Here is a 22,855-nt window from a genome sequence, read left to right as displayed (position 1 = left end):
AGCTTTTATCACTGCTGGAGTCCTAACAGACCGAGGGCGACCACTTCTTGACCTGTCATCTACACTAGAGTCTTCATTGTATCGTTTGATGGTACGATAAACGAATATTTGGTTATATTCTAATTTTTCAGTATGTTAAAAATTTGAATTGGCGCGTAACCGCAACGATGCAACGCAATAACTGCAACACGGTCTTCTTTAAGCGTCCACTCCATATTTAAAAATGAGTAAAATTCTGAAAGTATACATTTTTATTTTCATGAACAATTCTAAATTCGAATTCATTAAACTTTTTTGTGGCCAGCATTCTAAAAGAAAAGTTTTTACTGTGTGACAATACTTATGACCTGACTAGGTACATATCTACAGAAAAATATGATTAGACGGTTGCCCAGCTCTGTCGGTGCGCGATTATTTGAAATATGAATATCCCGACAAATGGACGGACTTGGTTCAATTCTATTCCCGCCTCATTGTACCGATCTCAATCCAGTACATTTAGTATTCGTACTGGAGGCAAACAGTTCGAGCAAACACTTAATTTTTAAGAATGCGATATTAAATAATTTAATTGAAAATAAATAAAATAAAATAAAATTCTATAGGTCGTATATTTTAAGTATAGCCCACTGAAACGACAACGAAGCGCAAATATTTACATTAAGTTGACTATTAATTGAATCAAATATTTACTGAGGCTTGAAATTCCAGGGCTGAGAGATCTCGGTTGTAACGAGTTAGTTATCAGAAGAGCTCGGCATGTCATAGGAGAAATTCAGAGAACGGTGGAAGCTGCCATCAAATTGACCGAGAAGAATTACAAAAGGGTAAGAACTCAATGTGAGGCGTTTGAACATTAACAATTCCCATTATTTTATCTTCTAGTTACCACTTGCCTCATTTTATAATAATGTGGCTGTATCTTTCTGGGAACCACCCAAATATAATTAAACTTTGTAAGCTGAGTTTAATCTACATATGAGTAATACGTGAAGCAAAAACTTTGTACCCATTTTTACGAAAGTTACGCGGACGGAGGGGTATGAAATTTCCCACACTTATAGAGTATATAGTATAGTATATAGAAAGAATATAATGAATATAGAGAAGGAGTGCAGAATGTAAATATTTTTGTTTTAAATTGTGCATTAAAAAGACATGAAATCAATAAATAAACATTACACACACTACCATATACCACATACCATAGCTAAGTGGTAGATGAATGCTAAGATATTGATCAGGATTTTAGAAATTTGGTATGCGGGAACCCTAATTCACAATGGCTAACCTACCAACTTACAGAGTAGGTTAGCCAATGTACGATTTCCTCGACTTTTAACGTAAACATATTCCGTCGATATGCTCAATATATGCCCTTTTTTTTTAGGTGGGTGAACTTTTTTACCAATCGCATGACTCGCTAAGCAAATTGATGGAGGTATCCTGCGTGGAGCTCGATCAGATAGTGGACATCCTCCGGGATGCTCCAGGGGTGTATGGTGCGAGAATGACGGGAGGTGGCTTCGGTGGATGTGCGGTGGCTTTGGTAAGTACCAGAACTGAATCAAGCTGACAAGATAGTGATGTGGCGGTAGCTATCATACAACGCAAGATATTTGACAGATACCTGAATCTCGCTTACGACATTTTCAAGTTAAGCTCGCATATATACAAGTTCCGAAAAACAACATTCCGCCATTCCCGATCCTGCGGAAAGAATGGAAAGCAGTCGACGTCGCCCCAAACACGTCATTTCGGATCCTCCCGATCTACTAAAATTGCTTTTAGGTACCTCAAGCATCGGTCATCGTTCTCGTCGAACCCGTCGCTTGCGACGAAGGGCTCTATGAGTAAATTAACCCACAGACACAGCCCACTGACTTTCTCGCCGGATCTTCTCAGTGGGTCGCGTTTCCGATCCGGTGGTAGATTCTGCGAAGCACGGCTCTTGCTAGGGTTCGTGTTAGCAACTTCGTCAGGTTTGAGCCCCGTGAGCTTACCTACTAGTTAAGGTTCCGCTGAAATAGCCTCTCAAGGCAATCAGGTTAGGTAGGAAAAAAAAAACAACATTCGGACCGTCGGTCTACCGAGCGAATATCACCCGCTCGGTGGAAGATCTTCCCTTTGTCGTATACCTACATTCATAAAAATATAAATGATGAATTCGTTTACTAGACTTCAATTCGGAGGCGTTCGGGCAGATCTTAGCAGATCCCACCTTGTTTGCCTGTACCAGTGAAGCTGGAAGGGCTTCTAGGCTACCAGAAATGCCTTTATACTAGATTACTAGTTTATTACTTTTAACTTTTTTTTTTTTTTTTTTTAACTACTTTATTACTTTATACTAGTTCGTTTTTTTTGGTTCACACAACTGGATAAAATCTACACACATAAACATTGAACTTATTTACGTAAAATTATTATTACTTACATTATTTATGATTACTTAGATACTTATTACTTAATTTTATTATTTTACTTTTACTATTACTATTTACTAGTTTATATTAGTTTAATTTAGTCAAAGTTTCTACTTTCAGGCTTAAGACGAAATTAAGAGCTTTAAACCCCTGCGACATTAGGTCCAGGTCTCAAATGCATTACGTTTGTCATATTTTCCCAAATGGAACGCCGTGGTCAGGAAATGCCGTGGAAGATGATTGCAGCTTGTTTTTTATTGCCTTTGTAGGTAGACGAGCATACGGCTCACCTGATGGTGAGTGGTTACCGTTGCCCGTGGACTTCAGCAATGCCAGGGGTAGAGCCAAGCCGCTGCCTACCGCTTGAACTACCGCTACCCGCGAGGCCTCATGATACAATCTGCCACAAGATAGAAGCTAACAGAAGCGAATAACATACCACATAAATAAACAATATCACCTATTCGATTTGAATTCTTTAGAAATTGGCCCAATCTTATGGCGAATTGTAAAAAATAGGCGAAAAATTGTCATTGAGTTTTGAGCTTGCCACACTGAAAACTTATTTACCAAAGCGCCTTTACAAACATCAAACCACATACAAATATAATAATACAAACGTAATATTATATTGGCTTTTACTGAAAACGCTTTATGTTATAGCCTGAATTTTCTTAAGCGAAATTCTGATGTATTTAATCAATTAACTATGATTATTACAATACCCAGAAACCGCAGAAGTAAATAGAAGCCTTTATATGCAGCCATGATCGGGTTAATGTAAATTAACATAACGTAATTTCTAACTGACTTCAAAAAGGAGGAGGTTCTCAATTCGACTGTACGTTTTGTTTTTTTTTGGAACGAAGTTCCTTGTGGGACGATGCGGAGGGGTACCGGGGAAAAAGGTCCGTAACGTAAGATTTTTATTAGTAATGCACACAGTGTACGACTCAACTTTGTAATAACGTACAAAAAATAACATATTTTTTTATCATTAATTGACCACGATCTCAGAGCGTTCGTTTGCGCAATACACTAACTCTTATGCAAGCAACCGTGAATGAAGTGTACCACAATAAGTTTGCACGTTACCGAATGATCGTGGTTTGTTGCGAAACCTCCGGTTTTATTTTCTTTATACCTCGAATAGAACTTAAAATTAATATTTTTATAATAAGGAACTTCGTTCCTATCCGGTGTCCCACAACACCGCACATCATTTTTTATGTTTGTTACCTCATAACTTTTTACTGGGTGAATCGATTTGGATGATTCTTTTTTTATTAGAAAGCTGACGCTTCCCGTGTAGCCCCATTACAATTTAGTCCAGTTCTGATAATGGTATCCATGAGAAAACCATATAAGTCTTAAGCATTAAGTACGTGCGCGACAAATAGATGAATAACTCAATAACTCAATATCGCGCCAACCGATTTCGATGATTATTGTTTTTAGTGTATGTTAATTTGTTTTGGAATATCTTTTTTTCTTTTATTTCAAGTCGATTTTTGTTAAAGCATGTCTATTTACAATTATTATTAACGGCCGTCTGGTGTAGTGGTAAGTGACATGGTCACTACACAAGGGGGTCGCGGGTTCGAATCCCGCCAAGGGAAGATATTTGTATGATAAATATAAATGTCTTTTCCAGGGTTATGGATGTATATTAAATATGTGTATGTGTATATTAAAAATCTTATATTTATTTCCGTTATCTGGTACCTGTAACACAAGTTCTTTACGAACTTATCACGGGACCAGTTAATGTGGCGTGACTGTTAGTAAATATTTATTTATTTGTTATTTATTTATTATTATTATTAACTTTAATCGGCTATTAAACATCGATTACGTAAATAAATTCGATTTTATTTGTGGACTATTTATACTATTTATCGAGATTAAAGTTACTCTATGTTTCTTTCTATAAACCTAACATGAAATGACACCTAACAATTTTCATGACGGTTAGTTGAGTAGTTAAGACGTAGTCAAGCGTAACAAACAAACAAATACTCTGATAAAATTATTGTAGTAATAATAATTATAATGGATGTCTTTTCTTTCTAGGTTCAAAAGAGCGAATTGGATGCTTTGAAACAGCGGATTCTGTCGCAATATAAAGGAAAGCCAGTATTTTTCGTGTGCGTACCGAGCGAAGGCGCGAGATTTTTGAAACTTAACCACTGAAGTTAGATTGTTAAAGTTCATAATAAATCAATCGTAAAAATATTGAATTTTTATTTGTGAATTCGTGTCGTTTGATTGAGTCAAAACTTTGTACAGCTCTTATTGGTGTTTTAATTATAGTTCCTGACTTAGCTAGTTACTTTTATAGATTTGAGAATAGTGTTACGCGCTGGGGTTTGGGATAAATAAATAATTGCTGACGTCCATGAGCGACGGTGACCACTTACCATCAGGTGGGCCGAATGCTCGTCTGCCTACACTGGCAATAAAAAAAAAGTACAACTTAAAACTGTATTTATCACTTAGAACGCACACAGAACACTATAAAATTCTCAATTCGCTTCTTCCGCTTCGCTTCAGGTGATCCGTTCGCTGTTTCGCTTCGAGTAGTTCCGATTACGGACTGACCGCGTGCCATCTCTGCCATCTCTGCCATCCTGCTGTTCTTTCGTAAACGGATGTAAAAAGAATGAGTAACGAAAAATAAAAAAATATTTAAGGAGATATATGTTACTGAAGACTATCCAAAGGATGTACTGACCAGAATGAAGGTGTTACAGGCGGAGTTGATTGAAGAAAGGTATAGGGGGAAAATAGCGTATTTGAAATATGATAAGCTTGTAGTGAAGGAAATTGAAACAACTAACGAAAAAAGTAAAAGGGAAACTTCTTCTTCACCGCATTCTTCAGACTTTCAACCTAAAAAACAGCAAGTCACCGTACAATTTAAGGCCAATAGTATAGAGCCAATGCATTTGACATGATGAGAATGAGATCTAACTCTCTTACTAACGTCCCTACAGCCAAGCAACAATAGCAACCAAACCCGGCAATCGCAAAATACAATAAAACAAAGAAATAAAAATACATTCAATAGAAAAATTACACCCTCTCCCAAGCCGACTGATCATCGTGGGAGAAAACGACCAACATCCTCTAAGGATAGATAAAAAAGGAATAATAATTGCGACATACACATAGCGACGCTGGCAGGAACTGGAGGAGAGAAGCCGAGGATCGTGCTCAGTGACGAACAATTGGAGAGGCATATGTCCAGCAGTGGACTGCTATAGGCTGATGATGATGATGATGATGACATGGCGATGCTTAATACACGACCACTAAGATCTCCAGAGAAATTCATTGAAATAGAAACAGCAATCGATGAATAATAACGGATTGGTACCCTAGAGAAAGCAGAAGAACTAGAGGAAGACAGCCAAAGCGATGGGAAGACGACTTGAAGCAAGTAGCTTTCCCAGAATGCTTACGTACATCAGAGGACAGAAACAATTTGAAATCCATAGAGGAGGTCTCTGTCGAAAGACAAGCTGTTAAGAGGAGTGATAAGCTGAATCCTGAGAATATGTTTTAGTTTAAGTTAATTTATAGTTTTTTTATCTCTGTTTTTATCATTTTATATTTAGTTAAATAAGTTAAAATCTAACAGCAGTACAGGGTTATTTATTATTTAGAAAGATCAGGATGCCCTACTGGTGCGATAAAAAATGTACCATTTAGTTATGAGGTGGCCGTGGTTTTTGTTAGATATGTACAATGAAGACAAAACAGTTACCTAAAAGTTAACCGTTATCGTCTGTTTATAAGATTTCCTTACTTTTTTCTGCTTTGTAGCCACTGAGGGCAGGAGCGACTTAACCTATGGTGTAGTTGGTTGGAGCAAGGTCTGGTGAATACGGAGGGTGACGATTGGTTTCTACCTCACTCGTGGTAGGACCTCTTGTGAGTCCACACGGGTAGGTACCACCGCCCCGCCTATTTCTGCCGTGAAGCAGTAATGCGTTTCGGTTAGAAGGGTGGGGCAGCCGATGTAACTATACTGAGATCTTAGAACTTATATCTCAAGGTGGGTGGCGCATTTACGTTGTAGATCTCCATGGGCTCCAGTAACCACTTAACACCAGGTGGGCTGTGAGCTCGTCCACCAATCTAAGTAATAAAAAAAAATTGCAGTTCATGTAGAGTTAAAACGGTTTTTCGTGCTGTATGAGGTCTCGCGTTATCATGGAGCAATAATTGTGAAGATCGATTCATGGGTTGGGCTGTTTCACTGCAAGTTTTGCTATCACTGCACAGAGTTCGGCACAGTAGACATCTGCCGTTATTGCTTGACCAGATCGGAGAAAACTATAGTGAATAACACCATACTGAGACCACCAAACAGTTACCATTACCTTTTTATTGGTAAGATTTGCTTTAGGACGCTGTTGTGGCGTTTGACCCAGGGTCAGCCATTGCACTTTTCGCTTACGGATATCGTAAAGAATCCATTTTTCATCACATGTCACAATTCGATCCAATAATCCTTCATTTCTGTATCGATTCAGCAAGGCAACACAAGTTTCAACACACGTTTCTTTCTGCAGATCAGTCAAATCATAAGGCATCCATTTTTCATATTTTTTTTATCTTATTGATTTGATGCAAACGAGTCAATGTTATTTGTAAGGTAACATTAAATCATCCCGCTAATTCCTGGGTAGTTTGGCTCGGATGGGCTCCAAACATATCTTTCAATTCATTGTTATGCATATGTGTGGGCGGTCTTCCACGTCGTTCGATCTTCAAATCAAAATTTCCATCACGAAAGGATTTAAACCAAAATCGCACGGTGCGTTCATTAGCAGGCCCCTCTCCAAACGCAACATTGATATTGCGAGCTGTTTCTGTAGCGTTAGTTCCGCGTTGGAGCTCGTATTCAAAAATCCCTCGAAATTTCGAAGTATCCATCTTTCTTGTCTAAGCTGAATAAAAAGAACAACTGAAAGCCGATTATCGAATGTTGCACATTTTTTAAAAGACGAACGGTATAGGTGCCATTTGAAAAAAGTTTCACTCAAAAATCTCAAACCATGAAGGTTCTGTGTCAATTCGAAGTACCTATTACATTAGAACGCCAATTTCATACTTTAACCCCTATTTTTATATATTTGAAAATTTTACTTAAAGATTATTGTCTGTGCGCACAATACTACCAAAAAGAAAAACAACATCGGTCAAGGAGCACTACTGCCACTTCTCTCGCAACAACCTTACGCATAACACCCGTGTACCTGGGCATCGTCACGGCCTTTATTTATACATATAAATAAAATTGGAGTGTTTGTTTGTAATATTGAAATAACCGCTTTTTACTACATGCATATGAATATATATACGATACATACACCAAAATAACATTTTTTACAATTTTTGTCTGTCTGTCTGTCTGTCGGTCTGTCTGTCTGCCTGTTTGTTCCGGCTAATCTCTTGAACGGCTGGACCAATTTAGACTGGACTTTCACTGACAGATAGCTGATGATATAAGTAGTAACTTAGGCTACTTTTTTTAGACTAGCTTCGCTCCGCGGCCTCACCCGCGGTACGACATTAACCGCGGGAACATCGCGGGATTCAACTATCAATAATAAAATTTAATGTTTCCGAAGCGAAGCGAGGGCGGGTCGCTAGTTTGAAATATAATTTGAAAGGAAAAATAAAACAATCATTTCTTTCGTACACCACCGCTTGCCTCCTCTTCCTCGCTGTGCAGAGTAACTAAAACATTATAGGGGCCGTCGTAGGGCGGTTGCAATGGCTTTTTAACGGCATCATTGCGTATATAAACATGGCTACAGTTACTTAACTCGCGATAAACAAATAATAATGTGCGACTATCCTTATGGGCTACTGGCTTAGGTTTTAAATTACTGATCAAAGTCCGAAGGTGTTCTACATATTAACAATAATTAGATATGTGTTTGCTATTTTCATAAAAATCGCCATTTAGGTTTGTCCATACGTTAATTCGGCGGCACTTATACTAGTATCGGTGCGCGTTGCTACTCGAAGTCCTAACAATACTATGGGTATTCGATCCAAGTCTTCGTGTCCAATCTAGCCATAAGAGCGGTTTTCAAAGATATGTGCCATCTCTCTACCATACCATTACTTTGGGGATGGTAGGCAGTAGTGCGTTTTTATCTATCTCTAAACATTTCATGAGTTCTTGAAAAATGCTACTTTCAAATTGTCTGCCCTGGTCCGTAATAAGTAGAACTGGGCAGCCAAAACATCCATTCATTAAAAATAACCTTTGATACGGTTTCTGGACTAATAGCCTTAACGGGATAAGCTTCAGGCCAGCCTGTAGCTCGATCTACTATCGTAACAAGATATCTATAGTCTTGTGTAGAAATCGGCAATAGCCCAACAATATCAACGTGAATGTGTGTAAAACGATCTGCTAAAGGAAATTGACCATATTCTGATTTAACATGCCTATGAACTTTTACACGTTGACACTCATTACAAGATCTGGTCCATCTACTTATATCCCTATTCATATTATTCCAGAAAAATCTTTGTTTCATTAATTTACCTTTTTTTTTATTGCTTAGATGAGTGGATGAGCTCACAGCCCACCTGGTGTTAAGTGGTTACTGGAGCCCATAGACATCTACAACGTAAATGCGCCACCCACCTTGAGATATAAGTTCTAAGGTCTCAATTATAGTTACAACGGCTGCCCCACCCTTCAAACCGAAACGCATTACTGCTTCACGGCAGAAATAGGCAGGGTGGTGGTCCGTGCGGACTCACAAGAGGTCCTACCACCAGTAATACGGACCTGTAGTACGGATACCTCGGTGGCTTGTATTATGAACAGATTCAAAAGCTAATTTTCTAAACTGTTCAGGTAAGTATGGCCTAGCCCTATTAGTACTAATTTCGCAAACAATTGGCGTGTCATATTCTGGTAATATTACCTCTAATGAATTCCATTTACCTACTTGATTACGTAAGGTGGTTAGTTGTTCGTCGCTTCGTTGTGCTCGAGCTATGTCAGCGTAATTCAACGCATTTGGTATGGATATAGGCTCTATACGCGATAACGCGTCAGCAACAACATTGTTATTTGCCATGGACATGCCTGATTTCAGTACAAAACTCGCTTATAAAAAGTAATTGTCTAACTCTACGTGGTAATTCGGTGTCACTACCTATTTTCGTAAAAGCGAAAGTTAACGATTTGTGATCAGTATAAATTATTAAGGTCTGTCCCATTGTCATATTCCGAAAGTATTTAAAAGCAAGATAAACAGCCAATATTTCCATATCATAGGTACTATATTTCTCTTGTGCGGGTGTGCTCTTCTTAGAAAAATATCCTAACGGCTTCCATACACCGCTGTGTTTGATAATTTATTTATTTTTTATTGCCTAGACGTGTGGACGAGCTCACAGCCCACCTGGTGTTAAGTGGATACTGGAACCCATAGACATCTACAAAGTAAATGCGCCACACACCTTGAGATATAAGTTCTAAGGTCTCAGTAGTTACAACGGCTGCCCCACCATTCAAACCGAAACGCATTACTGCTTCTGAGGCGGGGCGGTGGTACCTACCCGTGCGGACTCACAAGAGGTCCTACCACCAGTAGAGGTCCTCGAGTTTCGGGTACAATAACCCAGGTGCACTTTGAAGACTTACATAATTTACATTGTATAAATGCCTCGTTTGATTTTTCCGTCCAATTTATCTTAGATTTATCCTTCTTTATAGAGTTTTTTAAGAAATCGTTTAATTCGGCTTGGTATTCTACCGCATGTGGTAGATGTGACCGATAAAAGTTGACCATTCCCAGATATTGTCGTAATTGATCAACCGTTTCTGGTTTGGGAAATGCAATGACAGCGTCTACCTTTTCTTTAAGGGCTTAATACACTCGGTGGAAACTTGATACCCGAGAAAATCAATTTTGAACTGACAAAACGAGCATTTATTTAAACTGGAGATCCCGCAGTAGTCGAAATTCGACTATACTTAAATTAATTGGAATTGTAAGTTTGTACACTATTATGATTGTATTTTATACTTCTATAATCACAAATTTCGACAAGACTACACTATAAAAAATATTATCAAAGACAAACAATATTTAATCTCAATTTGACAACAGACATCAATAACAAAAGTTTGACAATAAATAGTATACATGCGTGTGTGCGTCAAATGCATGTGATGTAGTGTGTGTAATGTTTTCTTTATTGATTTAATGTATCTTTTATGCATTATTTAAAAAAAAAAATTAGCATTGTGCACTTCTTCTCTATATTATCTATAAGTGTGGAAAGTTTCATACTCCTCCGTCCGCGCAATTTTCGTAAAAAGGGATACAAAGTTTTTGCTTCACATATTAATATATAGATTAATTATTGTAATGCCAAATTTGTTAAATCTTTCATAAACCTCTTCCAAGTGTTGTCTATGCTGTCGTAAATTCTCCCTTGCAATAACTACGTCATCAATAAAAATGTATAAATAATATCTAAGTTTTTTAAAACAGTGTGGTTCATAAACCGTTGAAAAACTAAGCAGCATTGCGTAATCATGCGTGGAAATTCGGAGACCGAAAGGTGTAAATGTACCGGTTTTTTCTACATCCACAGGGACGACCATTACAAAATGATACGCTCTATTGATTTCTATTTGAGAAAAAACTTTTTTATTAGCCAAAATATAAGTAAAATCATACAATCTAGGTATCGGGTGTCTATTCGGTTTAGTTGATGCGTTAAGCGCCCTATAAGGACGCCACAAGGACGTATATTGCCATCTTTTTTAGCAACGACATGTAACGGGATTGCCCAAGAACTTTTCGACGGTCTAGAAATCCCCAACTGTTGCATAAGTCTTATCTCTTCTTTAACCTTGGCATAACGGTGTGGTGGCAACGGTCTCGCACGAGCATGTACGGGAGGTCTCGATATGATGGTAAACCAATTGTTTCGGTGGCTCTTTAAAATAAACCGGCTCGGTGATATCCGGATATTTCGATAGCAAATCATAAAATGGGTGGCTTATATCTATAGTTTTAACACTATGACGTGTATTTACAAATAAAGATGAAACGTTAAGATTAGTTATTTGGTCGGTTAGGTTACGAGAACTTAAGTCGACTAATAAACGGTAATTTTTCAAAAAATCAGCTCTTAAAATAGGCTGACTTACGTCTGCAATAAAATTGCAGCATATAATATATACTTAGAACTATTATCAGAACAAGTTTTTTTTCTTATTACTGTACATGATAAAACAGAAATATTGGCACCAGTATCTATTAAAAAATTTAAATTGCTATTTCTATTCCTTATATAACACTAAGGCGGTAGTTACGTGCTCCGACGCAGCTATCCCCAGCCGCTGACTGCATGGCACTTAGTTTCCCGACTGGTTCTGTTTCTTCTCCCATACACACGGCGGCACGCACTTATGCGCCTGCTCCTTGAATCTGTAGTGGTAGAAGCACATCCAATCCTCACGAGCCGATGAGCGATGGGGTGTGGTGTTACGGCAACCATGGGAACTTGATCGCGCTCTGTTTGCATAGCGCCCACGGAATCTGTATCTGTACCGTTCTCTGTGTTGGCCATTCCTCTGCGACTGCATCTCATCGAGGCGAATATCAATTCTGGCTATTTGCGATATTGACGTAGCTGTATCTGCGTGGGGCGTCCTCCAACCAGGTGGACTGACGACTTAGTGCGCACGGCGGGAAGTCGTTGAATGCGGAAGGCGGAGGACCGCATTATGTGGAAGGCATTAGGGAAGGCCTATGTCCAGCAGTGGGCAGATAAAGGCTGATGATGATGATGATCTGCCGTATTGACCTCGCCTATGGAGATTGGCCTGGTTGTCTCCATTACCTTGTCGGCTACGGAAGCCAGGGTATTGATATCCTTGCTATCTGTAACTACTAATACTGCACCGACTGCGGTTGGTAGGTGGTTCTGCCACAAAAGGAGAAGGTTTTGTCGCTGATTTTACCGCGGGCTAAATCTTTCATTCGACGAAGCAGCTGTGAAGGTTTCTGATCGCCCAGTTCCATTTTACCTATGAGTTCTGCAACTGGCGGCTTTTCGATTCCTCGTATATTGCTAAAAGTGTGGCCTTGAGTGTGTCATATTTTTTTTCTTTCGGTGGCTTTATTATATCTGCCACTTGACTGACCACGTTTTTACCCAGTTTGGCAATGACGAGATGGCATTTGGCGTCGTCCGATATTTTTTGATTACAAAGAACCGACTCGGCATGTATGAGCCACGTCCTGGGTCGGTTGTCCCAGAACTCGTCAATTCTCGATGTAACTGTAATCTGCTCCACTTCGCTTTTATTAATGTCCGATTCGTATGACATTTTTTTTTATATTACTTTTTTGCACTGTTTGTAACTATTTAATTTATCGACACGGCACGGGGTCACCACTATGCGGAGTAACGAGTGGGTGAATCTAAAAGGAAAGTCGTATCACTAATAATGATTTATTGTATATGTGTCCGAGTGCCGTGCCGGACTCTGACGGACTGACTTGACGTTGACATGAGCCGGCACACTCGACAACAATTATTTATGATTTAGTTTAGCACTTAAGAAACTTTTATCATTGTAAATGATTTGTTATAATAAATACGCCAGCGCGTTTGCTGCTACCTGAGTTTCACCACTAAGGGATAAACTAGCAGTTGGATCTGAGATAGAGAGACAAGAAAGCTTTTACCCTTTGAGAGAACGTTTTTTGTTTCTATATTACAAAGTTAACGCGCGTGAAATATCTGAGAATATCAAAACTAAGTTTCGACAGAAAGAGATGTTAGCGATGAGGGGGCGTTTTCTCCCGGGAATCATAAATTGTATCAGATGCCTTTAGGGCCCTCCAGTGAAATTATCGAAAACTTCAGTATTTCAATGTAAAATAAATGGGCGTGACAGGATAGATCGTCTTAGAACAAAACAGTTTACGTCAGTCGCAAAGTAACAATTTAGTAATTAGTCAAGGCTGAAGTTAATTTTGAAGGTGAGTGAATTGGTGATCTGAGGTGGGTGAACTGGTGCAGATATTTAAGTCGTATTCTCGAGTTTGGAGTCAGTAACTGGCAAGAGACGATTCTTCATTCCCGATCCTGCAGACAGAATGGGAAGCAGTCGACGTCGCCCAAAACACGTCATTTCGGATCCTCCCCATCCACTAACGGTGCTTTTAGGTACCTCAAGCACCGATCATCGTTCTCGTCGAACCCGTCGCTTGCGACGAAGGGCTCTACGAGTAAATTAACCCACAGACACAGCCCACTGAGTTTCTCGCCGGATCTTCTCAGTGGGTCGCGTTTACGATCCGGTGGTAGATTCTGCGAAGCACGGCTCTTGCCAGGGTTCGTGTTAAAAACGTTGTCAGGTTTGAGCCCCGTGAGCTCACCTACTAGTTAAAGTTACGCTCAAATAGCCTCTCAAGGCTAAAAAAAGCAAGAGACGACGAAGATATCGGGAGTAACGAGAAAATCTCACTTTATACGTCAAGATCTACTTCGTGTCACTGAACCAGAAGAGTAATTTATTATTTCTAAAGGTAATCTAATATATAAAATTCTCGTGTCACAGTTTTCGTTGCCATACTCCTCCGAAACGGCTTGACCGATTTTGATGAAATTTTTTGTGCTTATCCGGTATCTATGAGAATCGGCCAACATCTATTTTTCATCCCCCTAAATATTAGGGGTAGTCCACCCCTAAATTTTATTTTTTATTTTTTAGACAAAAATTTTTGTTTTTATTTTTTTATGATACAGCATACAAAAATACATACAACCCTAATTTTTCACCCCTCTACGACTAACCCTTATTTTTTATTTGCTAATTAAAAACTTAAAATTTTTTGCGAGAATTTTGTTTTTATTTTGTCACTAGCGACCCGCCCTCGCTTCGCTTCGGAAACATTAAAACACACATGAAACCAAAAATAAAAAAATAAAAAATAAAATAAAAAAAGTAGCCTATGTTCATCAGGGACAATGTCGGCTTCTAATGGAAAAAGAATTTTTCAAATCGGTCCAGTAGTTTCGGAGCCTATTCGAAACAAACAAACAAACAAATCTTTCCTCTTTATAATATTACTAGCGACTCGCCCTCGCTTCGCTTCGGAAACATTAAAACACACATGAAACCAAAAAAATAAAATAAAAAAAAATTAAAAAAAAGTAGCCTATGTTCATCAGGGACAATGTCGGCTTCTAATGGAAAAAGAATTTTTCAAATCGGTCCAGTAGTTTCGGAGCCTATTCGAAACAAACAAACAAACAAATGTTTCCTCTTTATAATATTAGTATAGATGATGTAGAATAAAAAAATTCATATTACTCTGAAATTTTCACCCCTCTACGATCAACCCCTATTTTTTATTTGTTAATTATAAACTTTAATTTTTTTGGGAAGATTTTCATTTTTATTTTGTCATGAATTAAAATAAAAAATCCGATGTTACTCTCAATTTTCACTCTTATACGATCAACCCCTATTTTTCCATCCCGATTAATATTTGCAATAAGATTGCAAGATGGCAATCAAATATTATAATTAATACTATACATTTTTCAGCCATGTTTTTTTGGTTTTATTTGTGTATCAATAGTATGTTCAGTAGGTCTGAGAATCGGCTACTATCTATTTTTTATACCCCTAAGTGAAAAGGGTTGTCCACCCCAAACATTAATTTTTTATTTTAATTTTTTGGACATATATTTTTTGTTTATAATGAGGTAATAACTGGTTAAATGAGGGTTTTTTTTCTACAGTAGAATTTCCCTAGAAATCTTATTTAAGGCAACACAACGTTTGCCGGGTCAGCTAGTATTTTATATATACCTAGTCAGGTCATAAATTCTGTCACATGTTTAATGTAAAATAATTGAAACAAGTTTATTCATTATGTAACCATTCATATACCAAAATGAACTTAACGAAACATAGATTCTTATGACACTAAAGTTTATTCAAAATGACCTCCGTGATTTTGAATACAGGCCTTCAATCTGCGCGGCCAGTCGTCTATCGCAGCACGAACGAGGTTCATGTCAATATCGGCGGCTGCCTTAATCAAGGATGTCTTGAGTGACTCCAAATTGGGATGAGGCTTTGAGCACGCCTTTTCCTCCAAGTATTGCCATATCTTGTAATCTAACGGATTCAAATCTGGACTAGAGGAGGGCCAGTCTTCGTGCCGGATGAAGTCGATTTCACGCGCCGCCAGCCAGTCTTGTGTGCTCTTCGCTCTATGAGCTGGCGCCGAATCTTGTTGGAATACCCAGTGCCTGTTATTGAACATGGTATAAGAAACAGGTTCCACAAGGTTCGTCAGGACTGTATTTTGATACACAACTGCATTCGTTTTTACACCTTTCTCACAAAAATGTACCTCTGTTAAGCCCCAATAAGAAACTCCCAACCATACCATGAGCGAGGATGGAAAATGACCTCGTTGGACACGCGGAATACGGTTGCTCGCTTCTTCACTACTGTTTGCGTACACCTTATCATTTTGGTTGTTGTAGCTCTCTTCTACGGAAAAAATTTTTTCATCCGAAAAAAGAATTTCCCGATATTTTTTTCCCGCGTACCGCTTCAACAAAGCGCGGCATCTCTTCAGTCTCAGGTCCATTAGACGAGCATTCAAACGATGTCCTGTTTTTCTTCGATATGCCCGAAGCCCTAAGTCTTCATTCAACACCCTTTTCACCGTGGTTCTGCTTAACCCCATCTGAAGGGCCAACAGTTTCTGCTTACGTTTGGGATTTCTTTGAATTCGCGCCTTCACAGCTTTTATCACTGCTGGAGTCCTAACAGACCGAGGGCGACCACTTCTTGAACTGTCATCTACACTAGAGTCTTCATTGTATCGTTTGATGGTACGATAAACGAATCTTTTGGTTATATTCAAATTTTTCAGTATGTTAAAAATGAAATTTTTCAGTATGTTAAAAATTTGAATTGGCGCGTAACCGCAACGATGCAACGCAATAACTGCAACACGGTCTTCTTTAAGCGTCCACTCCATATTTAAAATGAGTAAAATTCTAAAAGTATACATTTTTATTTTCATGAACAATTCGAAATTCGAATGCAATAAACTTTTTTGTGGCCAGCATTCTAAAAGAAAAGTTTTTACTGTGTGACAATACTTATGACTAGTTATATATAAATTCGGTAGGCAGCGGCTTGGCTCGGTAGGCAGCGGCTTGGCTCTGCCTCTGGCATTGCTGAAGTCCATGGGCGACGATAACCACTCACCATCAGGTGGGCCGTATGCTCGTCTGCCTACAAGGGCAATAAAAAAAATTATTTGTTTTTGGTCAGGAGGAAATCGCCGGACTCCCACCCTCCACTGGGGATGGTGGGCGTGGTATGTCGGAGTCGAACCGACTAAAACCTCCTGTCGCTCAACAACCCACGTCCGAGCCTCGCATGAGACAGAACTCGTGAAAAGGCAAAGGGGGGAGAGTGAAGCGTTTAGTGCGGAGCACATCTCTCCCATCACCCTCCCCCTTTTATATATATTTTCTTGATGACGAATTTACGTTCCTGAATTCATTTAAAAATAAAGTTAGTTAAAGGATTTTGTGCAAAAGCAAACAGTTTATAATACAGCAGCGGCTGTAATAAATGTAGGCAGCGGCTTGGCTCTGCACCTGGCATTGCTGACGTCCATGAGCGATGGTGACCACTTACCATCAGGTGGGCCGTATGCTCGTCTGCCTACAAAGGCAAAAAAAAAAATATATACAAAAAACAGTTTTTTTCTCAGATTAGATATCTTCCCACCGGGTAATAAGCGCTTTCTGGAGATAATATGAACCACAACGCGAATGCTACAACTCTTTTTTATTTTTTATTGCTTAGATGAATGGACGAGCTCACAGCCCACCTGGTTTTAAGTGGTTACTGGAGCCCATAGACATCGACAACATAAATGCGCCACCTACCTTGAGATATAGAGTTCTAAGGTCTTAAGTATAGCTACAACGGCTGCCCCACCCTTCAAACCGAAACGCATTACGAGGGCTGCACTAAAAGTATCGGGAATGGAATATTTCCACTGTTCCTGTCATATTAAAATCTTTTTAATTGAAAACTCCTTGGTTTTAAAAATCCAATACCATTTATTTATTTAAAAAAAGATTCTCGGTCTTGTCACGAGGTTTTGTCAAACTTGTTTAGTCGTTGAGAAAATGGAATTGACTCGAGAAAATTCAAGAGCGATGATTTATTATGAGTTTCGAAGTGGTTTAACACAAAACAGTGTGTTGACCGGATGATTTCTGCACTTGGTGATGAAGCCCCATCCAAAACCACAATTTATCGCTGGTTTGCTGAGTTTCAACGTGGACGTGTCAAGCTCAGTGATGATCCCCGTCAAGGTCGTCCAAAAACTGCAGTCACCCAAGAAAACGTTGATGCTGTGCGTAAGCTGATTGAGGAAGATCGACATGTGACATACCGCGAAATTCAGGCAACTTTAGACATTGGCATGAGTCAAATACAAATAATCTTGCATGAACAATTAGGTGTAAAAAAGTTGTTTTCTCGATGGATACCGCATTCGCTCTGTGAAGAGCAAAAAGCGGCTCGCGTTACTTGGTGCGTCAGAACTCTCGAAAGATTCCACGCAGGATCCTCAAATGCTGTATACAACATTGTATCAGGTGACGAATCCTGGATATACGCGTACGAACCCGAAACCAAAAACCAGTCACGAGTTTGGGTGTTCGAAAATGAGTTAAAGCCAACAAAAATTGTTCGTTCACGGAGTGTTGCAAAAAAAAAAATGGTGGCCACGTTTGTCTCCAAAACCGGCCATGTTACGACTATTCCTCTTGAGGGACAAAGAACGGTTAATGCAGAATGGTATGCTAGCATTTGTTTGCCACAGGTCGTTTCTGAACTCCGTAAAGAGAACTGCAACCGCCGCATCATCCTCCATCACGACAATGCGAGTTCTCACACCGCGCACAGAACAAAAGAGTTTTTAGAGCAAGAAAACATAGAATTATTAGACCATCCACCGTACAGCCCCGACCTAAGCCCTAATGATTTCTATACTTTCCCTAAAATAAAGAATAAATTGCGTGGCCAGAGATTTTCATCACCTGAAGAAGCTGTGGACGCCTACAAAACGGCCATTTTGGAGACCCCAACTTCCGAATGGAATGGTTGCTTCATTTTTTTTTTTTTTTTTTTTTTTATGATTGAAAGATTACTGGTGGCCCGGAGGCCTTTCCAGTTTCACCAGGACACGTGGGCGAGCAAAGGCTCAGCCAGGAGGGGTGGGATTTGCTAACAGCTACCCGAGCGCCTCCGAAGGAGACCTAACAGCTCAAGAGTAGCTGCTTCGCGAATGAATCTACTACCGGATCGGAATCGCGACCCGCTGAGAAGATCCGGCGAGAAACTCAGCGAGCTGATTCATGGGTTAGGTTGCACGGCGAACTCTTTGTCGAGTTCGACGAGTACGGTTACCGAGGTCCCTAAGCCTGCTCCTAGTGTTAGAGCTGAAGGCGTCTAATGCAAAGGTTATTGGATCTGATGGATCCGTAAGGACGTGTCTAGGGCGTCGACGGTGACTGGCTCCTGCGTGATCAGGATTCGGGGAGTAGCCAGCGGCGGCTACGATAAGGCGATTATCATGACGCATAGCCTTATCGAAGTACCGTTCCGACGCTGACTTCATGTATTTCTGTATAGATTCGAGGCCCAGGTCGTCGTGTAGGTCAACGTTCCTCACGAACCACGGAGCTCCGACGGCTAACCTGCAAAAGCGGGATTGTAAAGATTGGAGGGTGTCTATGTGTGTGCGGGCCGCGTGAGCGAACACCACACTCGCGTAAGTCATGACGGGCCTAATGCAAGTTTTGTAAAGTGTCACCTTGTTCCGAAGGGACATTTTACTCCGCTTACAGATCATGGGGTAGAGTCTACCGAGAATAAACGCGGCACGGTCACGGACTGATTTTATATGCGGGCGGAATGTCATCGATGCATCCAGGGTAACGCCCAGGTACTTGACCTTCCTGGCCCAGGGTATGGGTTGTCTAAAGAGAGTAATCGGGGGTGTGAGATTCCTCCTCCTAATCCGGGAGGAAATCCGTGTGGAGCTTCCCCTCTGAAATAGCACCGCAGTACTTTTCGCTGGGTTGATGTCTATGCGCCATTTTCGGAACCACTGTCCTAGGGCTAGGGCTGCGCTCTGAAGCTTCTTCGCGATTAGGGACTTGTTTCTACTGGAATAGTAAACAGTCGTGTCGTCGGCGAATAAAGCTAAATGGGTCGGCGGCGACCGGGGAATATCGTTAACGAATAAGCTAAATAGGAGGGGTGAGAGGACAGAGCCTTGCGGGACTCCAGCTGTGAGAGATCGTGGGGAGGAGCGAGTTCCCTCGACTCGATATCGAAAAGAGCGGTTCGACAAGAAGTCCCGTATGATGAGCACGAGACTATCCGGCACGCCCATGTTGAATAGTTTGAAAATCAAACCGTTGTGCCAGACTTTGTCGAACGCTTTTGCGACGTCGAAGAAGAGAGCTCCCGTGTATAACGGTTTTGGTCGATTAAGCCCCACAAGAATGTGCTCCGTGAGGCGGTGCACCTGTTGAACGCATGAGTGATTTGTACGGAATCCGAATTGTTCATCGATGAGAATGCCCTTGGATGAGACGAAGTCTCTGAGGCGTTTGTAGAGCAGACGCTCATACAGTTTGCCTAGAGACATGAGGAGGCTAATCGGGCGGTAGCTCGTCGGATGATTTTTTGGTTTACCGGGTTTATGTATGCCGATAACGTCTGCTTCTTTCCACACCGCGGGAAAGATACAGTTCGCCATAGCGGCATTGAAAATAGATGCCAACATCACGATGAGTTGGACGGGTAGAAGTTTAATAACGCGGTTGGATATACCGTCGGAACCGGGAGCCTTGCGAGGACGTAGGTCTTTGATCAAGTCTTTAACTTCCATCGGGGTGACGGGTGGTAACGCATCCGAGGGTGGCAAGGAGACTCTGCGATCTACCTCACTGTCTACTAATTCTACATGAACAGGGTCCACGGATTGAGTGCTGGGCGTGCACTGGGTTTGCAATGTATCGGCCAGCAGCTCTGCTTTTTCGTCATCATCGAACGCCGCGAGTCGGCCTGAGGGGCCTACGAGGGGGGGCATAGTTACTACCGTATCCGATTTGAGAGTACGAGCTAAGCGGTAGTAAGACCTTTGGGAGGGCGCGAGTCCTTCTAAGAAATCAGACCATCTGGCATCTCGGACTTCGGCGATGCGAGACTTTACGTCGCGTTGTAAGGCACGCATTCGAATACGATTTTCCGCGGTAGGATACCTGTCGTAGGCGCGTATCGAGGCGTTCTTAGCTCTAAGGAGCTCCCTAATATCATCGGACAATTTGAAGCGGTGAAGGAAGTCCTCCGCTACAACTTGTTTCGATGATCTATCTAATGTTGAGGTGATGTGTGACGTTAAGATGTCTATGGCTTCAGCGGTATCCTGAGGAGACGGGGTAGAGTCCGGGTTAAACGGGAGCGATGGTGGATCAGATTCAGACAGGCTGATGCCCAGCGTGTGCCAATCCACCACAGTCCTCGTGACGGGAACGGAGTCGGGAGCGCGACCGAGCTTCATAACGACGGGACGGTGGTCTGAATCTAACTCTGAAACTACTTCGATCGAGTGTAAGCTCAGAGTTACGTTTTTTAATAACGCTATGTCGAGTATATCCGGACGATGCGCGATATTTAGCGGGTAGTGAGTCGGTGTTAGCGGAGCGACGATATCGAAGGCGAGATCATCGACTAACGCGTCAAGCCGCCTGCCATTCGGGGTTGTGGTGTGTGAGTTCCACCTGATGTGTTTACAATTTAGGTCGCCCGCCAGAATGACAGAGCTCCCCATGCCGAGCAGCGCCTCGATATCACTGCTTAGAACAATCTTATCCGGTGGAAGATAAACGGACGCGATAACGATCGGCGCGTGTCCCGTCAGTGAGATTCGGCACACTGATGCTTCGATATTAGCGAGCGCGGGAGGATCGAGCGGGACGCAATGCAGGGCTCTTCTATAGTAAATGACGGTACCACCACCACGAGCAGAGAGCCTGTCGTTCCTGACCATGTTATAGTTCGCGATTTTAGGGTCACGGCGCGCGGGCTTAAGTAAGGTCTCCTGCACTAAAAATATATCAATTTGATGGTCACGCAAAAAGTCAGAAACCTGATCACGTTGATTTGCGAGACCGTAAGCGTTAAAAAATCCTATCGTTACGGATAGGGGCTTTACTCTACTTATATACGCCATTGATTACCGGCGGAGTGAGGGGAGGACGTACGTATTTAATGACGCGTATACGTCGGCGTATTCTTGCACAACGGCGATAAAGTGTTGTGCAGTGGAGGCAGCGCGAATGGCGTCGCCCAAAGCGTTAACGCGCTCAAAGTTGATCGACTGAAAGAAGTCGATCGCTAAAGCGAGATTGTCGGACGCGGTCGGAGGGCAAGTCGCGGGAGAGGGACGAGTCGCGGGGGCGGGACGAGTCGCGGGGGCGGGACGAGTCCTGGGGGCGGGACGAATCGCGGAGGAGGGAATTGTAGCCGTGTTCATATACGGCAGCGGTTTCGCCCAGGCCGAGACACTGGGCACCGGCGCCGGAACGAACGCTGGCTTAGCCTGCGACACAGAGGGTGCCGAGGCTTTGATGTCTGGGCCGGAAGCTCGGAGGCGGTTTTGGCGGGCGACGCGGCGATTTATTTTCGGGGCTCGGGGGCATCCGCGGTAATTTGCGGGGTGACCCTGTGTTTGACACAGGACGCAGCTAGGCGGTTCCGTCGCGGTTTTTTGGTCGCGAGCGCAGAGGGCCGTGGCGTGATCGCCCAAACACTTAACACATCGGGGGCGCGCGTGACAGTTACGGGAAGAGTGCCCGTACAGTTGACAGTTATGGCACTGGCTAGGAGTGCCTTTTTTATGGGGGGCTTCGACGGCGATACCGGAGAGCCTACAGACGGCCTGTGTGTTGAAGATTTTCTTACCCTCGGGGGTAGGCTGGAGGGTGACTAGAACCATATTATATGGCTCCCTACCGCGACCGGTGTGCATACGGTGCACAGAATTCACTGGAAAGCCCTGTTCTAACAGATCGGCCTTGACGAGCTCTACATCTAACTCTTTAGGGATTCCGCGTATTACAACGCGGAGTTCGCGCTCCTCCTGGAGCGTATACGTATGGAAACTTATACGTTCCTTACGGAGGTAAGAAGAGAGGGTCCTATGGTCGTCGGGTGTTTGAACCTTAATTTGAATGCCGTTCGCGAGGTTACGGGCATTCGTGAAATTTATATTTTTGGCCTTAAGGGC

At 41.6% G+C, this 22,855-nt stretch overlaps 1 protein-coding gene across 2 annotated transcripts in view; it reads left to right on the top strand.

Annotated features, from left to right (window-relative positions):
* Nucleotides 1-4,656, top strand: part of LOC101735679 (galactokinase) — a 37,276-nt gene extending 32,620 nt beyond the window's left edge. For both annotated transcript variants that reach the window (XM_004921944.5, XM_062673246.1), the window contains 3 exons: nt 712-827; nt 1,391-1,549; nt 4,497-4,656. In XM_004921944.5, coding sequence (XP_004922001.1) covers nt 712-827; nt 1,391-1,549; nt 4,497-4,616 — 395 coding nt within the window. In that variant the 3' untranslated portion in view covers nt 4,617-4,656. The remainder of the gene's footprint in view (nt 1-711; nt 828-1,390; nt 1,550-4,496) is intronic.
* Nucleotides 4,657-22,855: the final 18,199 nt, after the last annotated feature.

Source organism: Bombyx mori, chromosome 17 (genome assembly GCF_030269925.1).
Source record: "Bombyx mori chromosome 17, ASM3026992v2".
Lineage (NCBI taxonomy): Eukaryota > Metazoa > Arthropoda > Insecta > Lepidoptera > Bombycidae > Bombyx > Bombyx mori.
This window is presented reverse-complemented; position numbering and strand designations above follow the sequence as displayed.